At 41.0% G+C, this 12,314-nt stretch overlaps 1 protein-coding gene across 1 annotated transcript in view; it reads left to right on the top strand.

The window, feature by feature from the left end:
• LOC139200363 (calcium-binding protein 8-like) overlaps positions 1-8,819 on the top strand; it is a 51,410-nt gene extending 42,591 nt beyond the window's left edge. The window contains exons 5-6 of the mRNA XM_070829640.1: positions 3,336-3,492; positions 8,692-8,819. Of these exons, the coding sequence (XP_070685741.1) occupies positions 3,336-3,492; positions 8,692-8,819 (285 nt within the window). The remainder of the gene's footprint in view (positions 1-3,335; positions 3,493-8,691) is intronic.
• Positions 8,820-12,314: the final 3,495 nt, after the last annotated feature.

Below are 12,314 nucleotides of genomic sequence, written 5' to 3'. Positions count from 1 at the left end.
GTTTTTAGTATCAGTAGGAGCGTTTAATAAAGACACATTGTTACCAAAAGGCTTAACAAAGAAATGGATAATACAATTATGTAACTGTAAATACATGAGTAAGTGGTGGCAGTGGTTGCAGCTCTATCACCTCTAGTAGTTGCAGTAATATTATTTGGGAATTGAGTTAAGATTCTAATGTTGTTTGAATGTTCTTTACTTTTTTCTCCAACGACCTACAGTAGAAACACTTTTCCAGAAAAATAAACACTCTGCAACTCTCCATGTAATGTTTGCATGTGCACATTCATGCAGCCAACATGTGGAAAAATCATTTATTCTACTCTTAATTTACAGTTCACCAATGCACATGTGATTTATTACTGTAGTATCATGTACCTTTTTATGTTACCTTTGTCTTGCCAGCATTTACATTTACTTTCTCCTTTTGATTAATGACCTGGCAAACAAAAGATGAAGCGGTGACCCTCAACTTTTAATTAGCTTTGATAATGAATCTTTATAGAAGCTGATTAACATTTGAGGCGTGATTGGTGTGAGTGTTCATTAGCCCACTCTGAGGTGGAGAGATAACAAATGGTATTGATCGTAAGTGTGATTTATGTCCCGGTGTGATTTATGTAATTATCTACCCAGTGGGCTTGCCAGGAAGTCCAGTGAGAAGGATAACATTTATCCTTCTCTCTCTGTGGATGTGAGTCAGTCACTGCAAAATTGCTGAGTGCTACAAATGCTCTCTGGGATTTGGGATTTGCAAATTGAAAATCAAAATGTGTTGAAAAGTAGATTTTTATCATAAGGAATTGATAGCATTCAAAATTTGTTTTTTGACTTCTGCTCTCTCTATCTTGGTGGACGTGTAAAAATGTCAACGCTATGTTTTCATCAGTATAATCACCAGCTCTTCAAAGCCAGAACTTCCATTTCAGTCCATGTAGACGCACTGTGGAGCTGCTTTATTCTGCCAATACACCCAAGAAAAAACTAAAGTAATGCTGTCTGTTAAAAACCAGAACTTGAGTCTATTATTTACTGTTAGATCCACCCAGGTGCTGTCATCTTGTCATTCTTCATCACTTTTTCAAAACAATATTGAAAGACTTGACTTGATGTCACAGATTCGATTCACTGATTGTTAGAACATGTGGATCTTTTCTCCCGTGTTCCAGTCGAGGCTGAAAACTACAAGGTCACATGAGGGAAAAACAAATTTAACATTTTATTTGTAAAGAGGATTGCTTGGCTGTGACATCATGCCCCAGACTGTCCTTGAAACTGGCATCGAGCCGTAAGATGGATTGAGTTTTCTGTCCTGTGATGTTTAAGTCACTATTGTTGGTAAATATGTTTTAAGAGATAGTTTCCTATTTTTATTATGTGAATCCTGAACGTCTATGAAGCACATTTTCACCAAAGTTTGTTATATAATAAGATATTATATAATTATTTTACATTTTTTGTAAAAAAAAAAAAGAATGATTTAGTGTCCAGTCCGGTTAGATGTCCTAAATCAGCTTGTCCCTCTTCCTGGCACAGCTTTGCAGGCTTCACTGGTCCAACTCAGACATTATTGTTCGTCTCATCCATCCTCTGTACAACTTATTCTGTTCAGGGTCGCAGGGGGGTAGTGACCATCCCAGCATGCACTGGATGGAAGGCATGGACTGTAACAGGTACTTAAGACTGTGGAAGCACAGCACATAAAATACACAACCACCAGGTGGACTCAAGGCCAGCCTCTCTGCTGCTTTAGCTCAGTGATAGATGGATAAATCACCAGTCTGTGTTTCTCTGAGGCCGATCAGGCCAATCAAAAGTATGACACAGGTTATGATGATGCCTTCTCGCCGTATTTCTTCCCCTCATACTAAATCTGTCAAAAAGGTATTGGTCTCTCACACACAGCTTCTCTTGTGTCACTATAAACCAACATGGATGGCAAACAACTGGTGTTTATGATCAGCTGGTCATGAGGTGTGCACAGCAAAGAGCTTTTTTATCAATTGCCTGATAAAATGAGCTGTGTTCATTAAGTCAGGAAATATGAAAGTGTACATTGATGCCAATATTCAGAAAAATCCAGAGGAGTTCGGCCCTTTCAACTGCCTCAGGACATAGTTATGATGTTTAATTCATTCAGGTTTGTATAACATTCACTCATCTCCTGCCACTGAAGCCTTTTATTTATATCTGGCTTAATTCTATTGCTGCATTTAAGCAGACTAATACGAAGAAAGCTAAATGACTTCTTTTTTTTTTATTACTGCTCTCAAGCATTAAGGAAAGTGCTGCAAAGAATGCAGTCTTCATCAAGTCAAGGTGTCGGGTTAGTCTTTGCTTAATCTTATGGGAGAGTATTAGGGCCAAGAATAAGGGAAGAAGAGAGGAGGAAGGTTTGTCCTCATGTGTTCTGCATTTCAAGAATAAAGTCGACATGTTGAGGATTAAGTTGAACTTTCAGTTTTAGGGCTAGACATGTGAAAAAATAAATCAGAGGAGCACGAGTTTTTATTTCTTGCGTGTCAGGAACAATGACGAAATCTTGAAAATAAAGTCAACATGTCAAGTATTTCAACTTGGTTCTTAACTTAATTCTCTTAAAGTACAAAAAGAAAAGAAATCCTCCTCTATTTTCTTCATATGCCTGGCACTAATACTGAAAGTCTGACGTTGTTCTCGACATTTTGAATTTATTATCAAGACAAAAAATTAGATAAAGTCCTCCTGGCCCTAAGACTCTTCCATACAACCTTGCTTAAACCTCTGCATACAAGTTGTTGTAGTGTGTGTGTGTGTGTGTGTGTGTGTGTGTGAGTGCCTTTTTGGACTGAATTGTTTAAATGCTCCAACCAAACGATAAATCAATCACTCTCAGGCTATAACTCTCCCACATTCAATTCAATCAATGCATCAACTGTGTGCAACACCCTGATTAAGTGAATACATTAGAGTGACGTCTGTAAGTGTCTGGCGTGTTCGTGGTAAAGACTTACTAGAACACACGTGATGATTTATGCATTTTTGTCTGTACTTATATTGCGCATTATTTATTGGGGGGGTTGTTGGCAGCAAAACTGGTAGATTTTTTTTTTGCTGCACAGCTTTGAGTGACATTGTGATGGGAGTTTTTATATGTGTTGTTTTACTGAAGCTTGAACACTGGTCCTAACATTGTGGAAGAGTTGTGTCACACAAGTGCGCATGAGTTAGTACTTGTTCAGTTAAGACGCCATCTTACCAGGCGTGCTGCAGAAGTACCCACAGTTTATTTATATGAGAGGAAAATTGTCCTTCTTTTTTGAAAACGCCCTCCTCTCATCTCTCCCCTCCTGCAGTTCGACATGCAGAGGATCACCCTGGAGGAGCTGAAACACATCCTGTTCTACGCCTTCCGCGACCACCTGACCATGAAGGACATTGAGAACATTATCATCAACGAGGAAGAGAGCCTAAAGGAAAACTCTGGGAACTGTCAGACAGAGTTTGAGGGAGGTGAGAGAAAGTCCCTGAGCTAACTTAACGCCCAGGCTCTTAGGCAAGTGTGTATATTTGTGTGTGTGTGTGTGTGTGTGTGTGTGAAGACATACAGCCTGTGGTGGGTGTGTAGTGAGGGGGAAAGTATTCCATGCTGTCAGGAAGAATTTGAGCCTCCTCATCACGATCTACAGCCAACATGGTTACAGTTCACCTGCTGATTAATTGATTTGGGGCGTTGGTGTGGGCCAACGTGAGCTGGTCACCGGTTCAGAAGTGGCACAGATGAAATATGCATGACCTCGCTCTGCAAAACTCGCCATCCAAGATTTATCAGAGCAGCAGAGGGTATTCTAGGACTGTTTCATCCTCTTCCTATATAAATGGGAAATGGCATTGTTTCTTTCAAACTGAATCTATTTCAAACCATTTCAAAGTGTTTTTGCTTTCTTATGCCTGTTTCAGACTCCCTGAGCCATCCTGTAGACAGCCTAGTGTCCCAGTGCTCAGTATGCAGTCCAGTCCGTTCCATATTACCAACGTATGTGCAGGACACTATGTTAATAAGCATCTGTTCGGCAGTAACTGAGCAGATGCTTGTTGCTGTTAAGCAACAGCACTCTGCATTCAAATACACATTATTACTTTAATGACTATACCTCTCACTGCCTTCTTAACGCGTCCCTGCACGTCTCTCTGTTCACTCTCAGGCTTGTTTCTTTGAGCTGTCTGCTAGTGAGCCTTGATTATAAAAGCTCCAGTGTCTTTGCAATGCAAAGTTAAATATCATAATGCACATTAATGGGGGATAAATGTTAATGTAGAAAACAAAACTTTAAATGAAAGTTTGAAAGTTTTAGTTTTTTTTATTTTAGTATTAATCTTGAATTTGCCCTCTAGTGGCGTTTCAGCCTCTAATGCTGTGTTCCTCTAAAGTGTGTAAGGATACAGAAAGTGTGAATGCTAAGCTGTATTATGTGACATGACTGATTGATGTGTACCTTGACTGATGATTGAAATGATTGATTGAAAGCAGCTTCAAAAATTGCATCAGTGGCACGATCACCAACATCAATCATGAATTTGGGGTTTAGGAAAAGCTGCTGAGTCACAATGTCCCCACTTCCCACGTACCCTGAAGGCAGCATTGTCGTCGTCGTTAAGCAGTGAGACCGTCCTCATCACAGGTGTCTGCAACATTAATAATGTGAAATAATTTTTGTGCCAAATTCCAATGCACTGAGATTTTTCTTTCTAGTTAAGGTCTGTGGGCTAAAATGATGCTCAAAGGCCAAATGGCCCTTAATGGCCCTTTTTACCAAACACCAGCTGTCTGTGAATCTGGCCCGTCCTTGAGGGATATACTTGGCCGACACCGATGTCAATGAGGATGGACACAGATTGCACCAGCACTTTATCAGGGTCTTAAAACTGGTGCTGGTTGTTGACAACATGATGTTCCTGTTGGCTTTATGATGAAGGCCGACCTCCGCAGGATCATACAGAGCAAACGCGGCTGTCGGCCCCAAGGTCCATGGGTACCACCTGCCACACAGGGACACCAAAATGCGCTCAGTCATGGAGAAATCAATATGTTGTGTCACAGTGCGATTCATACTGAGAACAATTCATCATGCTACTCTGGTACTTATTGCTTCAGCTTACTGATATATGATGTAGCATAAAAGGCTCTTGATTTCCCTCTGGCTTCAACTCGCTGTGGAATCAATATGGTGTGGAGCTGAAAAACAACAGAATAAAGAATGTAACCACTGATCCATAGAAGTTCACCAGGCACTGATTCATTGCTGAACAAATTGCACCAATAGCGTAACGCTCAGAGAAACATACTGGAGTAGCAGCTGTCCGGGGAGTGCCTGGCAGCCAAACGCAGGCGTGGAAATCAACTTTGATCCATGAATGTCACAGCTGCCATACAGGTGTATAGATTTAAAAGGCCCCGTTCTTAGCAGTGTGTTCATATTGTGCATGTTTGTGATGTGCATCTGCATCATTTAGAGTTAGAATTGTTGACTTTTACATAAACATAAATGTCTATTTGCTAAAGCTATCCAGAGCAAAGAGGGGATGTACTTAACATTTTCAGTTTGAACTGAAGAAGAATAAAATACACTACCCAACCTAACATCAGTGGAGGACGTTATGGTGTCAACAGTATTTGATTTTTTATTTAGATCCCTATTAGCTGTCTCAACAGCTAGTCCACAGGAAACAAATTACATCTATATTGTTTTCTTGTTGAATCAGTGCTTTTGGATCAATCGGTGTATCATTACATTAGAATTATTGGACCTACAGGAAGCACAAGTGAATATAGACGGCAATACGTCAGCAGCCTGGAAACCGTTGACCACTTCATTACCTTCATGACCGCAGCGGTCCACTGAAGAAAACCCTTTGTGGATATTTGGCATTGGGGTAGTTACTTTGGGGCGGCTGAGGAGGTGTTTTATGAGGCCGACGGCAGGTTCAGGCGACTGGACTGAGAACTAATGTCTAGACCACAACTCTCCTCTCTCCATTTTCACCGTCCAGCCAGCAGCTAAACATAATGTCTTTCCACTGCCACCCTATTCAGCTCACCCTTACTTATACAACTATAAATACACTTTAAATGTCAGTGAAACCACCAGAAAAAACCCAAACAAACTAATTTAACAACTAAGTCTCACATCCAAGCCTTCCAGACATGATTTATTTCTTCATACAGGAAAAACATCTTTAAGCCTAAGTCAGGAAATTACTCTAAATTCTTCTTCTACCTGTCGTCGTCTCTAATACGGTGGTGCCAACGGCCAACAGGTCAGACTGTGGTTGTATCACCTGTTGCCGATTGGCACCACAGTAATAGAGATGAAAGAGCTGGTAGGAAGGTTTTTACTCTCTCTGCTCAGTTTCATCCTGTCGATGTAACAGATTTTTGTGTGTGTGAAGGTGAACCTACCCTGGTTAAAAAAAAATATAATATACTAAATAAATAAACATATTTTCTACTATTGCTGGTGTACAAACAGCAGCTCCAGCGTTGAGTTACATAACCTTGGAAATTGGCTGAAAGCTCATTCTTAGATAATCCATTTGGCTAAAAATGGCGTCACGTCATGTTTTATATGATGTGAGAGTCTGGAATAGTATTTTTCAACTGGGGATTGCCAACTAATGGCACCGCCTCAGCGCCTAAGTCGAGAGAGATGCAGAAATTTCTGTCCTACTTTTCCACATTGCATTTTCTTTGGAACTGCAGTCAAGGAGCATTTTTGATGACTTCAGTGCTTCCTGAATCGAGAGTTAAAAATAGAGCAAGTGAGAATGTGAGCCGTGTGGCTGTGGGTCATTGGCCCAGCTCCCCTAATTACCGTGCCGTGGTAAAATCATCTCAGCCGCTCGCAGTCCGCCGACCCACTGCAGGGAGGAAGTGCTGCTGAGTTACCGGTCGGCCCCTGTGGTTGATTGAACCAGAAAATTATCTCCTGGAGAGAGCGTGGACAGCCGTTGTGTGAATGTGTGTGTCAGCATGCTGTCATTTACTTGCACCGCCTTATCTTTCGTCTTTAAAGAGGATATTATGGAGACAAAGAGTTGAAAGTCTCAAGGAGGATTTTGCTGCCAGGTATTTAAGTCCTGTGCAGGAAGCATGAAGGTGGTACTCCTCGCTCCTTCATCACTGCTTTTACACACCGGCTGTTTTCTAATATTTGGTTTAACCCTCGTGGACATACTACATAATATTAAGTATAACACTGTGCAGTTCTACAGCACCACAAACTGCACTCTCCATAATGGCAATAACAATGAGTCAACACCTCTCCAAAACAGTTACATCGGAAAACAGCATTGAAACTTTTATGAGGGTGTGATTTATTGTGGGGAAGTTGTATTAGACTGTAGTTTTAGTTTTAGCTTCACCTACTTTACAGCACATACATATAAAGTATCAGTTGTTAGTTTACATGTACAGGATTTTGTCAACATCTGATGACCATGACTAGCCTCATTTAAATAGTATATTCATAAATAACAATAATAAACTATGTTTATATATATCACCTTTCAAAATACAGTCACAAAGTGCTTTAGAACACATTAAAACCATAAATATATACACATTGTGAAACATAATGGAGTAATTAGCATTATTGAAACAAATAAAATCATGTAAGAAGCAGGCCGCTCAAGTGAAATCAGGAAATACTTTCCATTAAAGTATGTTTTCACATGCTGATGCTCCTCAGTAAGAATAACCTGTCCCTTTAAACTGTCCATTCTAATGTCTTAGTTATTTCATAGTTTCAACATTCCCATAATCTGGTAACTGTAAAGCTGCCAGACAAGCCGGAGCCTTTTTATTCTGTTTTTTTTCTGTTGCTTTAAAACCATTCTGGTCCTTTGTGTTGCGTCCGTCTCTGCTGATCACTTCCCAGTTACCAGCTGCTCATTCAGCTGGAATCCAGGGCAGAACTTTTAACTACGCCTGGTAACACCAGTGTGGGATCACACCTCAAGTTTATTTCCGTTGGTCCCAACTACAGTGGAGAATTTCACTTTACAGTATGTTTTTGTGGCATAAAGCACAATTAGAACTGGACGGATGACCAGTTTACTGTGGAAAGGTTTGGCAGCTTGTTGGCTTGTCAGGCAGAAATGAAGTGGATTCCAATCATATCTTCATCTATCATAAACCCCTGTAGCTTTATCTCCACTAACCTCTGAATATTATTTCATTTGCCATTAATAACTCTTACGAATATATGAATGAATGGATGAAAATCAGCTTCAGTTCAGACGTCCTGTGGGTTTGTCTGCAGTTTATTATTATTATTTATATTAAGACTTTTCAAGCATTAAATGTCAACATCCATCGTGAAGTAACCCAAACCAATTTTCTGCACTTGGTTCAAGTTAAATTCCCTCGTCAAACAAACCACATATCTCTTAATAGAGCAGCGAGGTGTTTTTAGGCCTTCACTTTGTGTAGTTTGAATTGCACTACTGTCCCCTGGGGGAGAGCAGTTGACCAGTGAAGAGTAAACACGTTATAAATAAACCAGGCCAAGTGTTTGGTGTCAGTGCACCCTCCGTTTGTCTTCATTTGATTCTGGGTGCAGAAAGTGATGGGTTCAAAGACACGTCAGAAACAAGAGTTATCTCTCAAACTTGCACTTCTTCATTTTCACTTTCTTCGTCTTTCTCTTTCAGTTCACCCTTCAAAGAAGAACCGCCAGACGTGCGTGAGGAAGAGCCTCATCTGCGCCTTTGCCATGGCATTCATCATCAGCGTCATGCTCATCGCAGCCAATCAGATGCTGAGGAACGGCATGGAGTAGCTGCACCCACTGTGAGCGGGGAACAAGCCAGCCTGCATGTGCATGCCAGTGGGTGAGGTCATGTCCCTGTTGATAGGAAAAGAACTACAAGGACTCAAAATAATCATCAACAAAATCCATTTTTGAAATTATTCGTAGTTTTTTCGAAGGAGTGGCACTTTTCCACCCGACGTCCAATGAAACCATGAAGCCAGCATGAGGAGTCAGTGCAGGACTCCTCCCCCTTTACTCTGACAGGGACACTCAAGGGCTGACATTACACATAATACTTTATCCTGTCTGTTTCCCTGATGCAATAAAAAAATGTTTAAAAAAAAAAAAAAAGAAAAAATGTTGAGTGCAGGAGTTCAGAGCTGCTTGCTTTTCCAGCAGGCGAGATGTGACGTGTGTGTCTGCAAATCTGTCACCCACCAGGAGTCTGATGAGCTACCAGGGCTGCAGTCTGGGCCCCGAGAGGGAATGAGAGGAAGGGAACAATTGCCCTCTTATTATAGTTCCTGGAAGGATGATGGCAGAGCTTGCTGCCACTCAAAGCAGAAGGATCTGTACGTGTCAGGCCACGGCTCCTGGAGCTCTCATGGTGCTACGATACTTCAGCTCTCCAACTTTCTATTTTCAACTGCTGCGTCTGCGGGCTGGTATGAGGTGCAGGCATCAGTTCATCAGCCCTACAAACCAAGCAGTCAAGGGAGAAAAATGTAAAACGATAAGTCCAGGTTTGTGTTTTTGCCTCGTGACATGCATGAGCGAGGACAGGAGCGTTTGAAAGTTTGGTTTTGGATCTTCTCTTTCTCCTGGACACTGTGGGTGAACACTCTGCAGGGTGCAAGGAAAAGGTTTCTGTGTCCTGTTAAAGGAAAAAAGTCCACCCTTTCAGTTCTCACACTGTTATATATCACCTGTCTGTGGTGTTCACTTTGCAAGGTCAAGTGATTTAATTCAGCTGCCTACTTTCTCTCAGTCTACTTTTGCCTCAGTTGGTGATTTCCCACATATTTCCCAAAATGACTCTGGACAGCCGCCAGAGAACAGGTGTGAACCCATCACATCAGCTGGAGGTTAATGTGTAGGTGGAAACAGTGAGGACAATGGTAAGTGCAAATTAGCAAGAGGTTTTCCAGCTGGAAAAACCTGAATTGAACCTTTTGCTCTAAATTCATTACATCTTGTGGCTGTGATGCATTCTGACTTCCTGCCTGCATGTCTGTTGGTGTCGCTGCTAAATGAGGCTTTTGCTCTGTAATCCTGAGGAAATGACCCCAAAACCAAAACATACCGTTGATGTTGTAAATACCTTCACGTTTTTCTGCTCTCAAGCTCAGTGCTACAGTAGTTCATGGAGTAGTTTCACCAGCTGTCCATGAATATGCGAGAAATCAACTTTGGAACGTAAGGTATATCACCACCAGCAGAGAATATCTGAACAGTGCTGAAGTGTTTTGGGGTGGGTTTTTTGTCCTTAAAGGGATACTTTGCTGATTTCTAACAGGCTTTGTATCATTACAATGTGGGTATAACATGCAGATGAATAATATTTAACTTTTCTCCAAGTTGCCTGCACCGAGAGCTTTCCGCTCTGAGCCGGGAGCTCAGACTGCAGGCAGTACAGAGGAAAGTTAAATATTGTTCATCTGCATTTAGCAGCCACACAGTAATAATACAAAACCAGATGAAATTCTGCAAGCTATCTCATTAAAATCACTACAAATCTAGTTATTAATTATTACTTGGTGCTGTGAAAAGTTATATCCCCGTGTGTTTCCTACACAAGTTGTTAAACTAGAACTAAAATGTAGTTTCTGATCTGTGCATTAATTTTCTTTTTAGGTTTCTTCCAACACAAAGTTGGTTTTAAATTTCAAATTTGATCTTGATTGGTTGTAAGACTGAAATGGTTAGTCAACTATTTTAGTAATGGTTTTAGTCACTTGCCATATTTTTATGTATTGTAACTTTGAATTGTCCTGCTGTGTGATCAGTGTCGGCCGCAGAGAAAGTAAAATAATGTCATTTTAAATCACTTTGAAGCACAGCAAAGTCTGTGTGTGCAAACCTCTCTCACAGCTCTGAATCATTTAAAGGCACGTCATGACATGCTGGTTCCTGCTGAGATTGGCTCTGGACTCCTGCACCGACTCTCATCTCAACATGTGAACCCAGGGGTCAGAAACACCCATATTATCAAGTGCATGCGATCAAGTCAGTGTCTTCTGTAAATACTGTAACCCACGTCTGTGTCTCAAGTGTCTGCTGAAGGTGTACAGTATCTCTGTGTGTGCATGACTGGTGGTGCTCTCTGCTCACTCGGGTACAGAGGTCCAGGGGGGGGAGATCGGCAGATAGAGAGCCAGCCGCTTCATCACAAACGCATCAGACGCAGGCGGTGAAGGGCCCTTTCTGCTTCCTCTCAACCCTCTCGCTAAAGCCATAGAACTCCGCAGAGGTGAACCAGACAACACAATTTAGACGCATTTCCCTGTTCTCACATGGAAACAGAAGATCAAACTGCCCTTCTGTGGCAGGATTATGTCAATCATGTAGGATTGGGTTTGTTCCTGTTAATGTTTTTACACTGTACCTGTCACCCATTCCAATGAAATAACACGCAGGGCTGTAAGTATGTGCAAGAGTGCCATCTAGAGGGGAACTGAGCTCACATGGCCCATGTTCTCCCATCACAGTGTCTGTATTTCTCTGTGGCAGTGTGACGTCAGGCAGGAATCTCACCGTGTCTTGTTGATGTCTGGAAATTGTTAATCTTAAATGTTAAAATATGAGGATTTTTATGTATCATGTAAAGGTTGACTTTAATCTACCAGCACTGCAGGTAGAGCAGTACTTGTATGTGAAGACGTATTTAAACAGTGTATTCATAGGAATAGCTTTCATGCCTATGGCAGAAAAAGTCCATTTAAACCTGTAAAAGGTTTCATTTAGAGATAATTAACCAATATTACACTTTGTGCAAAAGCAGTCTACAAAACCTTGTAGGTCACACTGGTTTTCACTTTTTTTAAAATCTGAAAAAGTCATACTAACCAAATTAATTTTGTTCTTTTTGTAATCTATCATCAATATTGCAGTATTGGTGGAAATGTCCCACCAGGTTTACAGCTAACCACTGCTGCCATGTAGTGGATAACTGGAAAAGTCTTTTGGAAGGACTTTAAAATCTTATTTTCTTTTTTGGGGGGATATGAGTTACAGTTACTGTGTTTACAGTTTAGCTGTAATCGAACTGCCCCTGCAGAACGGTTGCATGGCTCGATCAGTGAAGCAGAGTTTTATTTTGGAGGGGAAACGCACAGTGTCTCTTCAGTAGCATGGTGGTTGGATCCCACGTGTTTTTGTTATGTAACTTTGTACATAGCTAATAAAACAGCATATCTACTAGACAAGCACACACTATACATACTTTGCATGTGCAATATTTAATGTAGACTAGAGAAGGACTTTCAGTTGAACTATTTATTAGAGGCATAATAATTATGAAAT

Source organism: Pempheris klunzingeri, chromosome 4 (assembly GCF_042242105.1).
Source record: "Pempheris klunzingeri isolate RE-2024b chromosome 4, fPemKlu1.hap1, whole genome shotgun sequence".
Classification (NCBI taxonomy): Eukaryota; Metazoa; Chordata; class Actinopteri; order Acropomatiformes; family Pempheridae; genus Pempheris; species Pempheris klunzingeri.
This window is presented reverse-complemented; position numbering and strand designations above follow the sequence as displayed.